Genomic DNA, 22,225 nt, shown 5'->3' with positions numbered 1-22,225 from the left:
GGAGCTTTCAATCATGGTTGAAGGTGATAGGGGAGCAGACACATCACATATGTGACGCAGGAGCAAATGAGGGGTAGTGGGGAGGTGTCACACACTTTTAAATGACCAGATCTCCTGTGAACTCAAGAGTAAGAGCTTGCTCACCACAGGCATGGCCCAAGGCATTCATGAGGGATCCACTCCCATGATCCAGACACCTCCCACCAGGCCCCAACTTCAGCACTGGAGATTACAGTTCAATGTGAGATTTGGGTGGGGACAGATACACAAACTATATCCAGGATATCTTCACACCACCTGCCCCAATGTTTTCATACTTGCCTGTTAAGGGTCACTTAAATGAATTACAGAAGTTAAATGATTGTTTAAAAATATTTTAAATGAGACATGGATCCTTCTTAATCTCATATTTAAAGAGGACCTCAATGGCCATTTGGTTCTCCTTATTTCCTACGAATTGTTAGTTTTTGTTTTTACTTATCTTCTACGAATCTTTATTTTTATTTTTACTTATTTTTTTGTTCTATCTCGTCTTCAACAAGCTGCTGTCAAGGCCCTGCAGAATTATCAGTGATAAGATCTATTAATTAGAAAGATGTCTTTGATACAAAAAACCCTTCAAAAAAAATCAGTGAATCCAGGAGCTGGGTTTTTGAAAAGATTAACAAAATAGACCACTAGCTAGACTAATAAAGAAGAAAAGAGACAAAAATCAAATACACACAATAAAAAATGATAAAGGGGATATCACCACTGATTCCACAGAAATATAAACTGCCATCAGAGAATACTGTAAACACCTCTATGCAAATAAACTAGAAAATCTAGAAGAAATGGATAAATTCCTGGACACATGCACCCTTACCAAGACTAAACCAGAAAGAAGTAGAATCTCTGAATAGACCGTTTCAGAACAAGTTCTGAAATTGAGGCAGTGATTACTAGCCTACAAACCAAAAAAGCCTAGGACCACAGGATTCACAGCCAAATTTTACCAGAGGTGCAAAGAGGAGCTGGTACCATTCCTTCTGAAACTATTCCAAACAATAGAGAAAGAAAGAATCCTCCTTAACTTATTTTAGGAGGCCAGCATCATCCTGGTACCAAAACCTGGCAGAAACGAAACAGAAAAAGAAAATTTCAGGCCAACGTCTCCAATGAACATCGATGTGAAAATCCTCAATAAAATACTGACAAACCAAATCCAGCAGCACATCAAAAAGCTTATCCACCATGATCAAGTCAGCTTTATCCCTGGGATGCAAGGCTGGTTCAACATATGCAAATCAATAAACGTAATCCATCCCATAAACAGAACCAATGACAAACACCACATGATTATCTCAATAGATGCCGAAAAAGGCCTTCAATAAAATTTCAACATCCCTTCATGCTAAAAACTCTCAAACTAGGTATTGATGGAACATAATGTAATTAGAGCTATTTATGACATATCCACAGCTAGTATCATATTGAATGGGCAAAAGCTGGAAGCATTCCCTTTGAAAACCAGCACAAGGCAAGGATGCCCTCTCTCACCACTCCTATTCAACATAGTATTGGAAGTTCTGGCCAGGACAGTCGGGCAAGAGAAAGAAATAAAGGGTATTCACATAGGAAGAGAGGAAGTCAAATTGTCTGTTTGCAGATGACATGATTGTATATTTAGAAAACTCCATTGTCTCAGCCCAAAAACTCTTTAAGCAGATAAGCAACTTCAGCAGAGTCTCAGGATACAAAATCACTGTACAAAAATCACAGCCATTCCTATATACCAATAATAGACAAGCATAGAGCCAAATCATGAGTGAACTCCCATTCACGATTGTTACAAAGAGAATAAAATACCTAGGAATACAACTTACAAGGGATGTGAAGGAACTTTTCAAGGAGAACTACAAACCACTGCTCGAGTAAAAAGGACACAAGTGGAAAAACATTCCATGCTCATGGATAGGAAGAATCAATATCGTGAAAATGGCCATACTGCCCAAAGTAATTTATAGATTCAATGCTATTTCCATCAAGCTACCACTGACTTTCTTTGCAGAATTAGAAAAAAAAACTTTAAATTTCATATGGAACCAAAGAAAAGCTCATATAGCCAAGACAGTCGTAAGCAAAAAGAACAAAGCTGGAAGTGTCACACTAGACTTCAAACTATTCTAAAAGGCTACAGTAACCAAAGCAGCATGGTACCAAAACAGACATATAGACTAATGGAACAGAACAGAGACCTCAGAAATAACACCACACATCTACAACCATCTGATCTTCGACAAACCTGATAAAAACAAGCAATGGGGAAAGGATTCCCTATTTAATAAATGATGCTGGGAAAACTGGCTAGCCATATGCACAAAACTGAAATTGGAACCTTTCCTTACACATTATACAAAAATTAAGATGGATTGAAGACTTAAAGGTAAAACCCAAAACCATAAAAACTCTAAAAGAAAACCTAGGTGATATCATTCAGGACATAGGCATGGGCAAACTTCATGACTAAAATGCCAAAAACAATTGCAACAAAAGCCAGAATTGACAAATGGGATCTAATTAAACTAAAGAGTTTCTGCACAGCAAAAGAAACTACCATCAGAATGAACAGGCAACCTACAGAATGGGAGAAATTTTTTGCAATCTATCCATCTGAAAAAGGTCCAATATCCAGAATCTACAAGGAATGTAAACAAATTTACAAGAAAAAAAACAACCCTATCAAAAAGTGGGCAAAGGATATGAATAGACACTTCTCTAAAGAAGACATTTATGCAGCCAACAAACATGAAAAAAAGCTCATCGTTAGAGAAGCGCAAATCAAAACCACTATGAGGTACCATCTCATGTCAGTTAGGATGGTGATCATTAAAAAGTCAGGAGACAACAGATGCTGGTGAGGCTATGGAGAAATAGGAACACTTTAACACTGTTGGTGGGAGTGTGAATTAGTTCAAACATTGTGGAAGACAGTGTGGTGATTTCTCAAGGATCTAGAACCAGAAATAACATTTGACCCAGCAATCTCACTAGTGGGTATATATCCAAAGGATTATAAATCATTCTACTATAAAGACACATGCACATGTATCTTTATTGCAGCACTGTTTACAATAGCAAAGACTTGGAACCAACCCAAATGTCCATCAGTGATAGACTGGATAAAGAAAATGTGGCATATAATATACCATGGAATACTATGCAGCCATAAAAATGAGTGTATGTCCTTTACAGGGACATGAATGAAGCCAGAAGCCATCATTCTCAGCAAACTAACACAGGAACAGAAAACCAAACACTTCATGTTCTCATAAGTGAGAGTTGAACAGTGAGAACACATGGACACGGGAACATCACACACTGGGGCTTGTCAGGGCATGGGGGGTAAGGGGAGGGAGAGCATTAGGACAAATACCTGTGGGACTTAAAACCTAGCTGATGGGTTGATAGGTGCAGCAAACCATCATGGCACATGTGTACCTATGTAACAAACCTGTAGGTTCTGCACGTGTATCCTAGAACTTTAAAAAGAAAGCTCTCTTTTGACCTGACTTCTGTATCTGCAGCATGTATTCTTTGCCCCGGGGGAATATGAAACAAGCTTCATCCAATTTCTGCATTATAGCCCTTAGATACTTTGAAGACAGTTATGACTTTTAAGTATCTTTGGATTTTTCTTAATTAAAACTCATAGATAGCATCATTTGAAATAAGGTTAGTGTTTGAGAATACGTTATATAAGTGAGTCTAAAAATAGATCACAGTAGGAAATACCCTGTGAATTTTGTTACTGTATCGGCAAATTTGCATTCCTCCTCTGTGTGTACTTTGCATGCACTTATAGCAACATTGCCCTAAGTAAATAAAATGGTTCTAGACAAAAACTTGGTTACAAAGTAGACACCAAATTTCACTGGAAATAACCAATAAATACACTTGGAGATAAGTTACCAAACAAGAGGATAGGAGAACCAAATGATTGCCAAAGACTGGGAATTCAGAAGAGATATATCAGAAGATAAACAGAGGCACAGAAGTGGAAATGAAGAAACTATGCCGCGTGGTGCACAGGTTCAAAACTTTTGCTGAATTCCTCAGTTCAAGATAACCCTCAACAACAATTTCCATTCTAGCTGTGGAGCACTAGGGAACACAGGAGGGTCTGTGATGGCATTCCCAGCAGTTAGGTGACATCCGTGTATCTGGAAATGCTGATTTCAGCAGCAGCTTCTCTTACGAATTCAGGAAAAAATGCTCATGCTTTTGACTCATTCTAAATTGTGAAATCTTTCTGAGAGTTAAAAAAAATCAGAAGAGATGTTTTAAGGTGTAAATATATATGTTATCCTAGATAATCTGTGGAATTTTCAAAACAATAGGATATTTTTTTAAGTTACACTTTAAAATATGGTGATTTTTTGGTTCTTGTTTTAGCGGTTGTGTTTCTGTATTGGTTAATCTTGAGAGGAAATGAGTGAAGATTGTGTTTTTTGTGCTCAACAGCCTCGTACAACAGCGGAAGCAGCCTCTTTGCGTTTTAGAGGAGGGTCAGCTGGACATGTGATTTATCTTGGTGTTTTCTCCAGTGTCTCTTCTAATTAGTGTTTATCTTCTGGGGTTACCAGATTTGGCTGGCCATCCAAATTGCCTGAGAAGCTTTTTAAAAAACACAGATTCTCAGGCTCCATCTTCCGAGGTTCTGATAGTGTTAGGGTTGTGTCTGCAAAGCTCTGTAGGCATGCTCATGAAATAATGGGTTTGGAAAAGAGAATGATTGCCATAAATAAAATAGTATACACAGTCATTCACCGCATAACAGTGTTTTCATCAGCAGTGGAGCACATACCAGAAGGTGATCTCAGAAGATGATAATACCTTGTTTTCCTGTACCCTTTCTATGTTTAGATACACAAATGCTTACCAAAGTGTTACAAAAGCCTCCAGTATTCGGTACAGGAACATGCTGTACAGATTTGTAGCCTATGAATAGGCTGCACCATATAGCCTAGGTGTGTAGTAGGCTACTCCATCTGCATTTGTGCAAGTGTACTCTAGGATAATGTTTGTCCAAGGACACGATCTCCTAAAAGGTGAATTTCTTAAAATGTGATCTCCTGGCTAAGCAACCTGTGACTGTACTTTACCTTTCATTTAGATGTCACAAAACTCTTTTAAAGAAAACTATTTAAGATTATATACTTTCAAATATGTACCTTAAAATATGTGAATTAAGAACATGTTAATAGTTTATTTAAAAAGAAGGATGTGTAATTGTAGGGAGAAAATATGGCTTGTCATTTTATTCAAATCAAGTCTAGTTTATTCTTTGAATCTTTAAAATTCTGGCTGTTGAGAGCCAAATAATTTATGACTTCAATAATATGTATTATTTAGAGTAATATATGCATACTTATACAATTAAGAGTGATATACAATACAATTATATGTTATAGAGAATAAGAATAATGTGTAATTAACATAATATATAATTGACAATACCATGTACTAAAATGCTTATAAACATATAAAAGCAGTTCAGAGGATGGATAATTAGCGTAATGTCGAAATAAGAGCAAAGTCAGGAAGAATAAGCCCTTCTCAGGTCTGCTGATGAAGTCGTGTGCATGAGCCAGATGGATGTGGGGAGGCTGGAGCACAACCTAGCGGGCCGCCACGTGTGCACAGGTGTGCCAGCACAGGAGAGGAGCAGCAGAGCCTGGTGCTGCCTGTCCTTTTGGTGCCGTGGCACTATATGCAGGAGATGGGACTCAGAACCAGGCAGCTGCTGGGTGACAAGGATAGTGGTGTGGGCTGAGGGCAAGGGGTGAAAGTGAGTGAGGCCTGCTGTTTAGGCCGGGCAGATTTCTCAGAAGTGACATTAATACCCCCACCCCCCAACACACACACATACACACAAAAACACAGTCATCTGGATTGGGAGTTTGAATTGTTCCTAAGGAGAAACTGTTAGTGAACTTTCTTGCCATTTCTGAATCTGACCTTGACTGAAAAATTGAGTAAAAGTGATATAATGATATTAACTTAAGTCATACACTAATCTTCATAAAATAAAGGAATTGTCTTTATTCTTTTTTTTGTTGTTTTTTGAGACGGAGTTTTGCTCGTTGCCCAGGCTGGAGTGCAATGGCGCCATCTCGGCTCACCACAACCTCCGCCTCCCAGGTTCAAGCGATTCTCTTGCCTCAGCCTCCCAAGTAGCTGGGATTACAGGCATGCACCAGCACGCCCGGCTAACTTTTGGTAGTTTTTTTTAAGTGGCAACAGAGTTTCTCCATGTTGGTCAGGCTGGTCTCGAACTCCCGGTCTCAGGTGATCTGCCTGCCTTGGCCTGCCAAAGTGCTGGGATTACAGGTGTAAGCCACCATACCCGGCCTCTGTCTGTTCTTAATTCAAAATCTGCACATCCTATTAATGAGATTTTTACTCCATGGACAATAAAAAAAGTTTTATATCAGTGAGACTTGCGTTTTCTAATGTTGGATTCAGGTGTGAGCATTGCTAACGGCAAATGGCCACAGGATTAGTACATGGGGTTTAACTCCAACCTACCTTAATGCTAAACTGTTAAAAAGCATTTTGTGGAATGTTCAAATTGCTCTAGAGTCACAGAAATGTGGTGGAGAACAGAAACTCATCTCACTGCAGTGCTCAGTTCTTGGCAGAGCTGAGGCCTGGAAAGATTAAGTCCTTGTCTGAGGCCATACAGTGGAAAGGTAGCAAAGTTGGGATAGAAATTTGCCTACCACTGGATTCAGTGGAGTGTAAAGTTGTGGAATACCATCTTTCTGCCCCAAAGAGCTTTTACAATCCTGAATAATTTGCCCCTCCTGGTATTAACTGGAACCTAGAGCTAGAAAAAGACTATGTCACATGTCAGGTTTCTGCAGGTCAGACTGAAGTAGCCATTATTCAGTGATTTCTATCCGTTCTCTTGGCAAATCTGTTAGCTTTCCTTCGAAATTGTGTCAGCTCACCATTCCTTTGCAAACTTGCATCCAAAATTTTAAATGAAAACCCTGCTGTCTTTATCTTCTAATTAGTGTTTATTGGAAGGGTCTGTCCTGTAGACTTACTTTGTGTGCAGGCCTCAGCTCTCCTCCAGCTCCCTTGACAGTGCTGGGGATTGCATTGTCGTGGACGTTGAGATTCGCTCCACATTTCTTATTTGTATTCTAATACAGCTGGATGGCCCTGGGCATCCTCACATACCTTCTGTGGGGAGCTCTTCCTCCATCATAGCCAATCTGTCATCTGTGTTGCGTCATCGTATATTGAGTCTTTTTCCCCAAATCATCTACTAGACTCATGATTTCCTCTTATTTTACTCCTTAGCTCCATTAATTTAAATCGCTTATAAAACTGAATTTCATTAAGCGCTTTTAATTGAAAGAAAGGGATCCATTATAACATGATTATATGTTTCCTGGGAACGCATGCACATCCCATGATTGAATAATGCCATAGCTGTGTTGGATGCACATCCCTTTCTCTGCTGTTAGTCCTACATTTAATATCCCTGGTAGATTGTTTCAGAGGACCGGTCCAGTGGTATGCTGTTAGCAGTTTAATCTAATTGCAAAGAGATATTTGAAAGTGGTCAGTAACCTGAAATTTCTGATTTCTGAAGTAAATTGCTTTTCAATTTCCTAGGCTCCCTAGAAATTATTCAGATATTTACAGTGTCATCTTAAATTGGGAGTTATCCTCATATTCTTTGATCAGTAATTATTTACTGACATTTGCTATGTATCACAATATTCAGGCTGCACATACCTAGCACTAAGCTAGTTCCTGTAGAGGTTACAAAGTAATACAAATTACTTAAGTGCCCCATGCATCAGTTTCTCCACATTTAAAATAGAGATGAAACTCTCATACTGGATTCACATATAGACCTGTGGGACGTTTGTAGTATTGAGAGAGAATGTGAACACAGAACGCTGAGCATACAATATGATATTGTTGTAAAAGCACATCCAAGATATGTTTCGCAATCCTCCTACTTAAGAGTCAAGAGAAGATGAGGACTTGCCTGGATGGAGGGAACAGGATTCCACTTTGAATCAAATTCTCATCCATAGGAGAGCTCCTGGAGTAAGAGAAGGCTCCAAGTGTAGAGGAATGGGGGGAATGATGCCATTCTGCTTGCTTTAGCCTTTAATGAATTTGGTTGCCCTGTGATCTCAATCTTTGGATCTTTGGTTCTCATACCTGTTAGTTATCATTGAGAACCCTCAAAGAACTTGTCGTTACTCCAGGTTATATCTATCTGTATTCACTGTGTTAGTAATTAAAAACTGAGAAATTGTTTATTTAGTTATTCATTTAAAATGAATAGTAATGAACCCATAAACGACATTTTTAATGAAAAGAACTATATTTCCCAAACAAAAAATAATGGGAATCGCATTGCCTTGTTGCAGACCTTTGTACTGTCTGGTTTGATAGAAGGTGGCTGATTTTTCATCATCTGTTCTGCATTCAGTCTCATGTGTTTTTCATATACATAAGACTGAATATATGAAGAAAACCCATTCTCATACAAGTATGTCGTTGATGGCAGAATCTTTTATTAGCCTTTTCAAATATGGATATTCTTTTTTGATACTACAATAAAACTCAACAAGTAGTAATTTCTTAAAGGTTACTTGAAGTGTGAAATCTGAAATGCTGCAGTGAACTTTTTGTACCTTGTTATACTAGAATCCACTGAGCTAGCTTAAATGTCAAAGGGATCCTTTTGCCCAGTTATGATTTTGTAACCTGCATTATTCACTTGGAAAATAATTGACATAGATATTCCAAATGCCAACAATACCCAAAAAACACGTTTAATGTCACCAGTCTCATCACAGAAAAGTCTTAAATATTGTAAAGGTGTCAAGCTCAGTGTAGCTGATGAAAATTGTTCCAAACTTAATTTTGCTTAAAAGCTCAAATGTTGTTGACCACAAGGATAAAGTTCCTTTAAGTCACAGGTTCACTTTGTTTATTGTTGAAAAAAATCTACCTTGTTCCAGTTAGCCATCGTTTGTCAGTTCTTTCAATCAAAAGTGGTGTCCTATGAGAAAAAGGGCGCCTGATTTCATTCACAACACAAACAATTGGATAAGTGCATTTCTTCACAACAGCCAGTGCACTCAGTGTACGGGCGAGTGCTTCCTGTGCCGTCTACAGCATGTTACAGAGTTCTGTGTTTAGGGGTCCAGGTTTAGTGAGAGTAGTTGCGACTAAGTGAACTTGGCTTTTGACTGTGAGCACCTGGCAATGGGGAGTAACTCCCATTTAGCGAGGTGCCACTGTCTGGACTTGCACTCAGAGTCCAGTAGTTTCATCTGCTGTGGCTTTTCCACCATCAGACCACATGTCAGCACTGGGAGGAAGGCACAGAACTTCTTAGCATTGTTGTGAAGTAGTTTGACTTAGAGGACTCTAAGGTTTCTGCAGACTACATTTGAGAATTACTGCTCTGTGGTATAATGGCAGTTGCCAAAAGTCAGACCAAAAATACATATTTTGGTGGTACCATAGTCTTATCTTGGATCTGTTAATTTAATAGAAGTCAGGCGTTTCACGTTGGTCCTAGTGAAACCATTCTTTCTTCTAACTTCTGTTTATTCCATTGTAACTTGGAGAGCAGCACATTGTATATCATCTGCATAGGTGAATTCAAGAAGAAATGATGAGGCATTTGATCACCTCCTGTAAGAGAAATGAACCTTTAAATTCTGAGGAGAAGTTAATCAACATTTAACTGGACTGTTTCCATTTTGTTTTGTTTCCCCTAGGTCGTTTAGGCCAGTTGGGTTTGAAAGAAGGATTTCCATCTGCTGTGAAAAATATTAGTTCGGTTATCGGTATGTTTATACAGCATGCTCACGATGAAGGTAAAACTTACATCTAGTAAAATTACTTTCAAGTAACTTGTGTTTCTCACAGTTAAACCTTTTTTGGGGTCCTTACTGTGTGCTGTGCTCTGTGCTTCGCTTGCTGCCTCATAGATTAGGGAATATTTGCAAAACATTCCAGCATTAATATTGGAATGTGTGTGTGGATTTTGTGGTGGTGTTTGTTTACTTAAATGAAAGTCGTTTGCCCTGTTGGGCGCTACTTCCCTAAGGAGGAAGAAACTCTCTTTTCCTGCAGCTAACATTCTGCCTCTAAAACTCTGTACTGTGTGATCCCTGACAAGTGACTTAACCTGGGCTCTCTGCGAGGCCTCCTGGGTGGAGCTGTGTCTTGATGGAATGAAATCAGTGATGCACAGGTATCACAGAGTACTTAGCATCATCGGGAGAGAGCTTGGAAACCTGGAAACCTTGTGAGCAAGGCTTCCTAGTGGGGATTTCTGTTATCATTTACATATTGCATAGCATGTGATTTTATGTCTTTTGTGGGAGAAGCTTAAAGTCACTCTCATAAGGGATGAATCTAGTTTTTGTTTTGAATATTGTAGAATCAAGGAATAATACAGTTAAGCAGCATCACATCAGAAATGCACAAAGTGACATTTTCAATACTGTATAACACCCAAGATGATCTTAACATGGTAGGTTCTTTGTCTTCAGCTTTCAGTGGAACACTGGATATTGAACTTCATGAGAACAGCGTTTCTCATTAAGCTGCTTTCTCTGAAATACCTTCTTTCACTTTAGGATAGCTGCTGAAGTGGTGCACATTTCTTCCATATAACAGTGTTCTATTTTACAATTCAGGTTGTATATTGACATAAGAGAAAGTAGCCAGAATAATGGCTGATGGGTTGTCTAGCCAACAGATGCAGATTAACTTTGCTCCTAGGGTGGGCGTAACCTCGAAGCTGTGGTAATCCTCGTCCCCATGAGGGAGAAGGAGGAGCTGATGTTGGGACCTGCTATAGATTAGACCCTGTGCATGGCACTGCCCCACAGCCTAATCCCTAAGACAGCCATCTGCATGGATGGCATTGTCCTTCTTATATACAGGAGGAAACCAAAGCTCAGAGAGAAGACTGATTTGCTGAAGGTGAGGCTAGGAAGTGCCATCCCTGCTGTTTGCCCAGGTCTGTCCCTCTCCAGAGCTAGCTCTTTAAATAGTGCCACGTTTTATTTATTAAAATTCTTTTTAACCTCTTGTGTTTCTCTTACTGTTAAACTTTTTTATTTGTTTGAGTCATGGCCTTACAACGTACCCCGTGCTCTATGCTTTCTCATTGCTTGTCGTTTATGGTGGAGGAAGTAATTTTCAGAGCTGCAGTTCTGCCTGCATTTTCAGCATTAATGTTTGAATGTGTGGGCTTTTGTATTGTTTGAAATGGTGCTAGTTTGCCCTTTTGGAGAAAACTGAGATACACATTGAATATATCTTATTTGAAATGTTTGGGACCAGAAGTGTTTTAGACTTCAGATTTTCTTAAATTTTGGAGTATTTATATTTACGAGTTGAGCATCCCTAATCAGAAAGTCAAAATGCTCCAGTATTTCCTTTGTTGGTCATGTTGGTGCTCCAAAAGTTTCAGCTTTGGAGCATTTTGGATTTCAGATTTTTGGAGTAGGAACACATGACCTATATATAGTTAATAAACTTTAACTCCTAAATTGTTTAACCTAAATTATTTAAATACATTAAATTTTAACTAAATTAAATTTTAATAACTCTGAAATAAACTTACCTTAAAAGAGAACTGTGATAGTATACTGTAATGTATAACCTAGCTATAATTTAGAATCACACACTATACTGTAGTTTTTGAAAGTATGGTATGGTAAAACAAAACAAAACAAAACAAAAAAAAACAGCTTTTCATTATAGCTCATTTTCTTATGCTTTTTCATTTCCAAAGTCCATTTATAAATACTTCCTGTGGATATCTCATAGAGTCATGTGTTTAATGAATGTTTTAGGATCACATTTTATTAAAACTTAAATATGAGAGTGTGATCCTTCCAGAACTGTTTTGGGAAGCTTAGTGGTGGCCATGGGTTACTGGGATCTTTGAGGCCCTCTCCCTTTTACAAACACACCAGCAGTCCTCAGGACACTGCTGGGGCCAGGAAACCACAGACAGCTACTGTCAGGCTTTTTTTATTTTTTATTTGTGGACAGGTCTTAAATGAATTTTTTTATTGTGGGTTTTTAAAAATATTTAATTTTCATTGCTAGCAGAAAGCATTCTGTTACTTGAATAGTATTCCAGTAGGTTACATCACTAAAATTTTGGATAACAGATACTTTCTTGTCTTATGACTGATTTGAAATTTCTTTTCAGATATACCATGGGGTATACAGTTAGCAGCTGTGTATGCTCTTTGTGACTTGAGTCCCAGCAATCCAGCAGAAATTTCGAAGATCCTGGAAGCTTGGCGGAGAGAGGCCTCCAAAAGCGTTCCGTCTGCGATTGTCAGCTGCTTAGAGGAAGTCAGTGCCCTGAGCACAGAGGAGCTTGGCTGACCCGGGATGCCACTGAGGCTTGAGAAGTGCCTTGACACATTTTGAACACAAATAGTTTGATCAGCTTTGAGAACACAAAGGGAGGTTTAAAAACGAAAGACATAAAATAGATAAAACAGATCAGAGGCTCTCCTTATTGTTTGGCAAGGAGACAGGAGAAACAAGCAGACGCATAGTCGTTTTTCCCTAAATCTCATACATTTCACTTAAGGCTGTTGTGATCTGTGACATATGGGTTATATTATTGTGTCTTTGTCAAACAACAAAAACTTGAACTTAGCCCTTTTTTTGCTGCAGAAAGTGTCCTTTTAGTGGCTTTTTAAAATTGAGTGGCGTTTTATAATAAACTTACCAATATAAAAACATGATTTGGTTCCTGAGCTATTGTTGGACTTGTGCTCCAATGAGTGACTAGGAAAAAATAAATTGGCAAAAACTTAGAGTTTTCTGCTATCTTAGCTGGAAATGAGCTGCAAAAGTTTTTCTCAAGATGTAGTGCGTAATTGATCAGAGCAAAACATGGAGAGCCCTTAGCAGAAACCCACTTTAATGCATTTTCTTCATATCCGTAACGTTCCTTAAAAATACGTGACAATGTATCAGGAAGAGGAGAACTGAAGAGTAGAAGTTCCCTTGCAGATTTTTTTATCAGTGACATGTAAATGAGCAACTCACAGATGAGCGCAGGCAGAGCTCTGTGTGCCGTGTACATATGGACCGTGCTATGATGTGTCTCACATTTGATGATATTCCACTTTCGGAATTTTAGTATTTGTATATAGAAAATGGGTTTAATAACTCACCATGGTTTTGATTTGTCTTATATTCGTTATTTCTTAAAACTCTTGTATGTGTTTTTATAATAAAAAATAAAAGTAAACGATGGATATTAGTGTTCTGATTATTAGAATGAAACTGGGTGTTACTTCTGTTCTACCAAGGGCGAAGAAGACATCTAATCAAAGAAGAAAATGGTCGTTCCTAGGGAGACTTACCTTCTGGGGATATAAACATTGCATTGCCAGTACTTGCCCGGCTTTGAGTATTTACGGAGATGCTCTTTAGTGATACCAGATGCCAGATAATTAAGTGCTTGCAGGCCCTCATGATTGGATTTTTTTTTCATTACAATTGTTGCCCTTTAACAATTGCATTTGGCAACAGTTTTGTTACTCCTTCCTTAAGTAACTATAACAGGCATAACTGAAATTTTTAAATCACTTGGTTGCCCTTTTGGAAGCTTTGTGTTGATACGAGTCATTCTTCCTACCAGTATGTTGAGCATATTCTCTCTGCCAGGTGCCTTGCTGTGAGGAGCTGGTCACATGGCATTTGGGTAAAGGAAAATCCTAAACGAGTGATCACCCAGTATATGCAACAATCATAAACGGGAAATAGCAGCAAAGAAAACCTGGAGCTTTGCATATAGAGTAGCAGGGTAAACGCCTCTTTCCATGTGGTGGTCAAAGAGGGTCTCTCTGAGGAGGTAACATTACAAGGACCTGGACCCAGCCTTGAAAGCAGGCAGGAGAAATGTCCCTGCCGGATTGGAGGATTGGATGGCGGGGTTGGGGGGCGGGGGGGATGGCAACCCTGAAAGGCAACAATCCCGTGAGTGCCAGAAGGAGTCTCCTGGAGCCAAAACTCCTGTCACGTGCCCATGAGATCAGGTTAGATAAGAAACTGCCAGTCACTCAAGACAGCTGGGAGCACTTTCATGATGAGTGGCAGCCGAGGCTCCAGGGAGATTGAGCAGACATGTCACATGCAATAGTTCACCGGGGCTGTTCTGAGGAAAAGGGATGTGAGAAGGGCAAGAGGTGAAGTGGAGAGACCTGTTAGGAGGCGACTGCAACAGGTGGAGCTGGGAGCTGACGGTGAGGGTGCAGACGGTAAAGGGCAGATGGACTTCACATCTGTCAGGGTAGAATTGATGCTGTGTTCATGAAGTCCCGGGGAAGAATCAGGGAAGACTCCCAGGTTACTGAGTTGAGCACGCGGAATCGGGGATAGATGCCCAGGTTTAGGAATTACAGGTGGTAGGAATCATGACTCTCGAGCTTTCCATTTGGGACATGGGAACCATAAGACCTCCAAGTGGAGGTGGCAGGGAGCCTTTATGGGAAAAACTCTATAGAAGGGATGTGGCAGTTTTGGAAGCTGATAGCATATGGAGACTACTTAAAGCTCTGTGTATTTCTGCGTTCACCCAGGGAGACAAATAACTTCCCCCTAGTCCCTCCTATAATTTGAAGTGCCATGGGAGAGGGAGAAGACAAAAGACAGGGCAGGAGGTGGTGTAGGAGGAACCTTGTCGATCATTCACTGTCCAGACACTTGGCTTCCTACGTGGCTAGAAGCTGCAAGGTCAGGTGAGGTGAGTGACCTTGGTGAGCATCTCCCACAGAGTGAAGGGCTTGGAATGGGTGGCACAGTGAGCGGGAAACATGGAAGAGAGAAGAGCAGGGCGTGGTCCACTGAGCTTGTGGAAATTGTGCTTCGTGAGTGGATTTGTCAGGTGGTTCAAGCATGCTAAACCTCAGCAGTCGTATGTGTTTGTAATGAGTGGAGAAGAGGTGCACTGTCGTTAATCAGCACCGGTGCCATACTTGTTCCTTGAGTTTTCTTGGCAGCATCCACTCCATATGAACTGATGATAATAAATAGGCTTGAAGTTGCCCATGGTACTGTGTTACCCCCAGAGAGTGGAAAGGTTTTAAGCTGTTATTAATTTCTAGTACCCAAGCAGAACATTGTTGTAAGGTTTTATTACTTGAACCAAAAAACAAACAAAACTGTAAACACAAAAATAAATGAACACTTTTCAGCCTGGAGTTGGGTGAGGCTTTCAACCACACTGGTGCTTGGCGGCTCAAGCTGGTTCCCCTGCAGCTTGGTAAGCCTTTCAGTGCAGAGCTAAGCAGGAGACACTGAAGCAGGCTGCGCCGGGCAACAGCAGAGATTCTCCAAGCGTCCGCACATGATGGTAATTGCGCGGGAAGACAGGGCAGCAGTGAAGAGAGTGAGGGTGGTCAACAGAGTGTGGACAGAGCACAAGATGATTACACACTTCAGAGTGTCATTTTCCACAGAGAAAGTACTCTGTTACATTGTTTAATTCGTTTTTTAAAATGGGATGTAGCAGTATAATTCAGCAAGTTCAATATTTAAGGAACATGAAATAGAAATAAATTCATACCTGGGCATGGAAAGAACCGCACTGTAGCCATTAGAGGGCACTGTAGACTCACCCATGAACAAACTATCGGAAGAGAAAGGGAACCTTAACTGGAGAGGTCGTCTGGGTGCAGAATTTTGTGCCCTGAGAGCCTTTCTATCAGGGAAACGTTTCCATTTATGTTTGGGGTGTTCCTTGTACTTCCTAGGGGTATCAGTAAGTAAATGGGGATAATGCTTGGATAGAATAACAGGTAAAATTCATGTTTACGAGCAGATTTCAAAAAAGGAAAAGCAAGTATTTAAGTGCTTTGATTAAAAAAAACAGAAAGGAAAGAAGGAAGGAAGAAGAAGAAAAGGGAGGGAGGGAGGGAGGAAGGAGAGAGAGAGAGAGAGAGAGAGAGAGAGAGAGAGAGAGAGAGAGAGAGAGAAGCAAGTGGCCAGGTGAGTAGTTGGTAGTGGCAGTGAAGTGAATGGGCAGGTTGTGTCACTCTCCTCTGATGAACTGATGGGCAAAGAAACTAGTCAATTACATTGAACATTACTTTTTTTTTTTTTTTTTGAGACAGAGTTTCGCTTTCGTTGCCCAGACTAGAATGTAATGGCTCGATCACAGCTCACCGCAACCTCCGCCTCCCAGGTTCAAGCGATTCTTCTGCCTCAGCCTCCCAAATAGCTGGGATTACAGGCATGGGTCACCATGCCCGGCTAATTTTGTATTTTTAGTAGAGACAGGGTTTCTCTATGTTGGTTAGGCTGGTCTTGAACTCCCGACCTCAAGTGATCCGCCTGCCTCAGCCTCCCAAAGTGTTGGGATTACAGGCGTGAGCCACCGCGCCCAGCCTACTTTTTTCAAACATCCCTGACACATTATCTTGCATAGAACCATATTACAAAGAATTTGTAGTGCAAATAGAGCTCATACCTGTAAATCTCATCAACCGCCCTCATTAAGATTTAGGATGTAACAATGTTTCCATGAGGGGTGTTTTAAAAATTTAGGAGAAAATTGAAAAAGTCAGATCTATAACCTTGTAAATGTTTTCCTCTCTTGCTTACTTCCATCTACCTGACACTTTCTCAAAGAAATTCAGAGTGTAATTGTGAACAAGAAGTTCATTTTCTTGCCCCTCTAAGGGGAATTTTGAGGAATTAAAGAGCCCTCACTGTATTGCAGTTTGTTTTGCACAATTAAATAGGTTCTGATGATAGAGGCAAAAACAGAAGTGTGAGTGAAGAGCCATAAAATTGATAGAATTCAGTTTTTTATCAAAATGAATGCTTTTGCTTCCTTTCATGAAGAACTTTGTGTTTCTGTGAAGGACATTAGTACCTTGGAATGCTTTGTCTCAGGCTACCTTGCTTTCCAAAAGCGCACACAAGATGTGTCTCATCAGGGTGTCAAGGTGCCAGCGTTCACACTGGAGCCCAGCCCTCACCGGCCATCCTCTAATTGCACCTTCCACGGGGCCTGTCGGCAGTGGGGAGCCTAAATCACACCTGGCTTCTTAAGACTGGAGATTCTAGAGCTTCACCCAAAACCCCCGAGTTTGAAACTCCGGGGTTGCCTCCAGGTGACACGGATGCCCCCAGCAGTTGGGTAGACACTGTCCAGTAAGTGCCCTGAGCATTGCAGCCTACTCTGTTCTGCTCCCGAGGTCTGCCCATCCTCCCCCTGCCTGAGCGGCCTCTGCCTTCTCAGCTGCTTTCTGTCTTCAGAGGGTCACAGCTCCAGTCTCTAGATGCTTTCCCCACTGTCCCACCTCTTGATCCATTTCCATGGAATTTTGGAAAGAGGAGAAGGTAAGCTGTTCACTGCCTTCCACCACCTTGAACTGAATCCAGTCCTTAACTGGTTTTGTTTTTAATTTCTCCCATAATCTTTAAGAATATTACTTTTTCCTTAACAGTCATCAATTGCTGCTCTGAGATAACCTCACCCTAAATTAGGAGTACACAATTGAAACACAAACTCAAAAGGGAAGGCGAGGAGCTGAGAATGTAAACCCTGAACTACCAGACGTTCCATAGCCATAAACCGACCCTCCTAGGTATTGTTTTTCTGTGTTAATTATTGTTATACTATATCCATTTTAATAGTTTCACTTGTAATGCAATATGTACTATTCTTGAATAGTCTCCTGCTACCTGTGTATTATTGTATGCATATAGCAAATTAAACATTGAAATGGGTCGACCCTGGAATGTCCTCTCCCTGTCGCCCAGGCCCTGTTTTCCCGGAGTTGCACTGACTGGCGGGTTTTTGGCTGCCGTCGCAGAGATGCCTGGGCAGGTGGAGGTCTCAGGACTGGGGACCCCGCCTTGGTAGCCCCGCCCCCGCCCCGCAGCCCCGCCTTCAACGCCCCGTCCCCTCAGCCCCGCCTCCGCCGCCCCGTCCCCTCAGCCCCGCCTCCAACGCCCCGTCCCCTCAGCCCCGCCTCCGCCGCCCCTCCCCCGCAGCCCCGCCTCCGCCGCCCCACCCCCGCAGCCCCGCCTCCGCCGCCCCACCCCCGCAGCCCCGCCTCCGCCGCCCCACCCCCGCAGCCCCGCCTCCGCCGCCCCGCCCCTCAGCCCCGCCTCCGCCGCCCCGCCCCTCAGCCCCGCCTCCGCCGCCCCGCCCCGCAGCCCCGCCTCCGCCGCCCCACCCCCGCAGCCCCGCCTCCGCCGCCCCGCCCCTCAGCCCCGCCTCCGCCGCCGCGTCCCCTCAGCCCCGCCTCCGCCGCCGCGTCCCCTCAGCCCCGCCTCCGCCGCCCCGTCCCCGCAGCCACGCCTCCGTCTCTGCAGCCCCGCCCCGCAGCCCTGCCCGCCGGTGCCTCACCTGCAGCCCGGTGCGGCACAGTGACCTCGCTGTGCTGCACTCCCTGCGCGTTGGTCACTTCCAGTCGTCGCAGAGGTGGATAAAACTTGAGGTGCCTCCTGCTGCCCTCTCAGCTACTTCTTCCTGCCAGTGCATACTCGGGCCCTGGGCCCTGTGCCCTGGGGCGGAAAGGTGGAGTCCTCCGTGGGCTTCAGGTTACTTGGAGAAGCTCGTGACCCTTGGAAGCGAAGCTGCTGGGAAGGCCGCGGGAAGGCTCCCTGGCGCGGGACTTGAGATTTGGGATGCAGGAGCTTCCCCCAGGGGCGCGCCTCCTCGCTCGCCACCAATGACCGGGCGCTGTCCGGCCTGAGGCCCGTGTGCCCCAGCTCCCCCACGGCGGCTGTGCTGGAAACGCACACTTGCTGGACGTGTGTGCCGGGATCCCCAAGTCCAAGCCAACACCAGCGAGATTCTTAAAACTATCCTTGATAAAAATGTAGCGAAACCTCAAATAATGTAAACGTTTTGATTTTTGAATCATAGTCAAATTTAGAATGTTGCAACAGTTTTGTAAGAAAATAACAACTAGAAAGGTTTCAGGAGTTGGAGTTCAGAGGCAAAACCATGTTTGTGATGAGGTAACCCGAGTATCTGTGTCTTCGCATCCTGCCGTGTCCCACCGAGTCACCGACCCTGTGGGATGGCCAAACTGCACATGCCCAGCGCTCTGCCCACCTCAGGGCACCTCTCCCAGCTGCCAAGGAACCTGCTCCCACTCCGACCACTCGCAGATAATCTAAAATTCACTGTATCTTAATGGAAAACCACAGTCACATTTGCAAATGTTTGGACAACCCAGATCTGACCTCTAGCAAGGAGAGCCCCGTGCATCCCCTGCGCAGGAAGGCTTGGCTGTGCATGTGAAAGCGTGCAGCTGTGAGGAGAAAGCCCTTCCTGGCCTGTTTCCCTGTGTTTTTCAGACCACTACTTTTCGTTTGTTGGAAAAAAAAAAAAAAAAGTCTCTGGAGGAAGATGATGGAGTCCTTTATTAGAAGGCATTTAGCCTACAGGAATGTCTTCTGCTAAATTAGGTTCTCTGGCAACCCTACAGCTGCCTCAGACATAAAAAAGGTGGATGGGGAAGGCTCCAGGGTCCTGAGCCTATCGAGCACGTGATCCTGAGCCACCGCTGACATTCCAGGACGCTCCCATTAGTCACTCAGAGGCTGTTCATGAGCTTCTGCTTTCAAATCACCCCTGGTGTCCTGGGAAGAAGGGGAAATGGTCTAGAAGGCGGGAAGAACCTACAAATTGTAGGATGTTTACTTAACCCACGGCCTTGTTAGTGTGGAAACACATCTATAAATGCAGAATAGAGCTCACAATGCCCTGGCAGCAGCGATGCTCTTTAGAACTGTGTCACTGTGTTCCAGGAGACATGTGTTCGCCAAGGAGGAGAAAACCAAACAGGACCCTGTCCCTACCTTAAAATGAGAAAGTGCTTTATGAAACATAATGAGCTGCTCTTGCAGGTTATTCTTCAGAATGCCAATCATATACTTATTATTCCTGCTTGAGAAACGGGAAACGTATTCTGTTGTCCAGGAGAGCCATCTGCATTGTGGTTGCTGCACCTTCCTGGAACGAGGAAAACTGTCACTTACAGTCTAAGCAGAGGGTGCCAACAACTTTTGTTCTGAATTTCTGTAACTGAGGGCCGTTCTTTATTTGCATATTGAAAATGTGTTTGTTAAGTCTGCAGTGGAGCAGAAAATAGAATTTTTAAACAATCTCTCCTGACCTTTTCTATTTCATATTTTTTAAGAGACAGAAACTTAACCCCTATCACACTGGCAGTCATCCGGAATAATATTTTAAAGGCATCTTTGTGTTTGTAAAACTTGCTTAGTGATGAGAAAGGAAGTTTCCTGGATTTTGATGCAGTTTTGAAGTGCAGCATGTTAATCTCTAAATAGAAGCACTGGCATTGGAGAAACTAAAGTAACAATATAATTCTAGGAACTATAAGCTTACTGTAAGCTTACTTTGCTTTTTTTCTGGCTTGCTTGGGCTCTATGTACCTATTTTTTAATGCACTTAAGAAAAAAGTGATGCAATTGTGAAGGTTTTTTGCTGTTGTTGTTCACAAATTGAGCTTTATTTTGTCTTTCACCTGACAATTCTTTTCATTTAAATTCCACAATATGCCTGAGTGAGCAGAGAGACAGGAGTCAGGGAGACCGAAATCTTAAAACTAAAACAAACAAGCATGCTATGCCTGGCTCCCCACGTTGACTTTTTGGTTACTATTATTACCAACCCCATACAAGTGTTTTTAGTGGGAAATAATGTTGATTCAGTTCCCCGGCTCTGGTCCACACGCGAGGGCTGCAGCTGCCTGTCCTGCCCAGCAGGGAGAGCTCTGCACTTTGATCATGAACCCTGGCTCTCAAAACGGTTCTTTCATATGGAAGCCCTCCTTTTGCAAACCAAGCACAGGCTTAGGAAAGAAAAGAAACAAAAGGTGTTTTTCAAATCCACCCAATGCCATCCTTTTTCAAACATGTTCCTCGTATATATTTTAAAGGGGCCGTTTCCACAGAAGCAAAGGCTGCATGAGCCAGTGGCGGCAATGCTTCTAAAGTGCTTGGGAGGGGACTTTCAATAAAGATAGCATTGAGAAATTAGACACTTCCGTTAAAAAAAATCACAATATAACTTGCCTGGAATTGCTGTTGTTGAAAAGGGCCAGGAATACTTGCATGTCTCTCAGATTGAGGTGGAAAGGGGAGCACCTATATTTTCTCATGGCTCCTTGGGGTTCCTTGCACTCCTGGTACTTGTCTTTTGTCTTGGTGTAGCAATGATGAAACAAGACAAGTGTATCATAAGTCATATTTTTATAAAAGTCATCCCCAAATTTTTGGTAGAGCTTAAAACTTTTTTTCAATAGAAAATACAGCACCCCCAAGAAATGCCCATTCAGATAATGAGAATTTGACCTCACAAGTCATTTCCACTCAAAAGACATTTCTTGGACCGGGTACGGCGGCTCACGCCCATAATCCCAGCACTTTGGGAGGGTGAGGCACCTGAGGTCAGGAGTTTGAGACCAGCCTGACCAACCTGGTGAAACCCGTCTCTACTACAAATACGAAAAATTAGCCAGGCGTGGTGGTGCATGCCTGTAATCTCAGCTACCCAGGGGGCTGAAGCAAGAGAATTGCTTGAACCTGGGAGGTAGAGTTTGCAGTGAGCCAAGAGCACGCCACTGCACTCCAGCCTGAGCAACACAGCAAGACTCTCTCAAAAACAGAAACAAAAACAAAACAAAACAAAACAAACTAAAAAACCACACACACACAGAGAAACGACATTTCTCTTCATTAACAAAACCACACTGCATTTTGTTATTCTGGCAAGGTCCTGGCGGTTTGTTAGTTTATAGAATTAGCAGTCTTTCACTGTTGAGATGAAATAATTTTGATTGCTTTCTTTTGCCTTTATCTTTTATTGTCATTTTGTTTTACGGGGGTTGAAATGGGCAGGGATTTACATGAAATTTTCAAGTTTAAACATAGATATTACACTATTATTTGTTAATTATTGAAGTAATGCCATGCCACTAATTTTAACTAATTAAAAAAATCTTTGCTTGATAGTTTTTCAGAACTAACTTGGTTTTTCTTTTAAACCAATGAATATTCAATCTCTATCTTCCTCAGAACATGCTTGAAAATCAGATATTATTATCATTATATCTGCTTCAAAAACTGAGGCACAGGCAGGCTAAGTGACCTT

General features: G+C 42.1%; 1 protein-coding gene across 1 annotated transcript in view; it reads left to right on the top strand.

Moving 5' to 3' along the window:
• The window catches only part of LOC105489456 (interactor of little elongation complex ELL subunit 1), a 72,805-nt gene extending 59,468 nt beyond the window's left edge, over positions 1-13,337 (top strand). The window contains exons 18-19 of the mRNA XM_011754289.3: positions 9,810-9,908; positions 12,269-13,337. Coding sequence (XP_011752591.2) covers positions 9,810-9,908; positions 12,269-12,450 — 281 coding nt within the window. The 3' untranslated portion in view covers positions 12,451-13,337. The remainder of the gene's footprint in view (positions 1-9,809; positions 9,909-12,268) is intronic.
• The last annotated feature ends 8,888 nt before the right edge of the window (positions 13,338-22,225 follow it).

Source organism: Macaca nemestrina, chromosome 6 (genome assembly GCF_043159975.1).
Source record: "Macaca nemestrina isolate mMacNem1 chromosome 6, mMacNem.hap1, whole genome shotgun sequence".
Classification (NCBI taxonomy): Eukaryota; Metazoa; Chordata; class Mammalia; order Primates; family Cercopithecidae; genus Macaca; species Macaca nemestrina.
The sequence above is the reverse complement of the archived record's forward strand: the minus strand, read 5'-3'. Positions and strand labels throughout refer to the sequence as shown.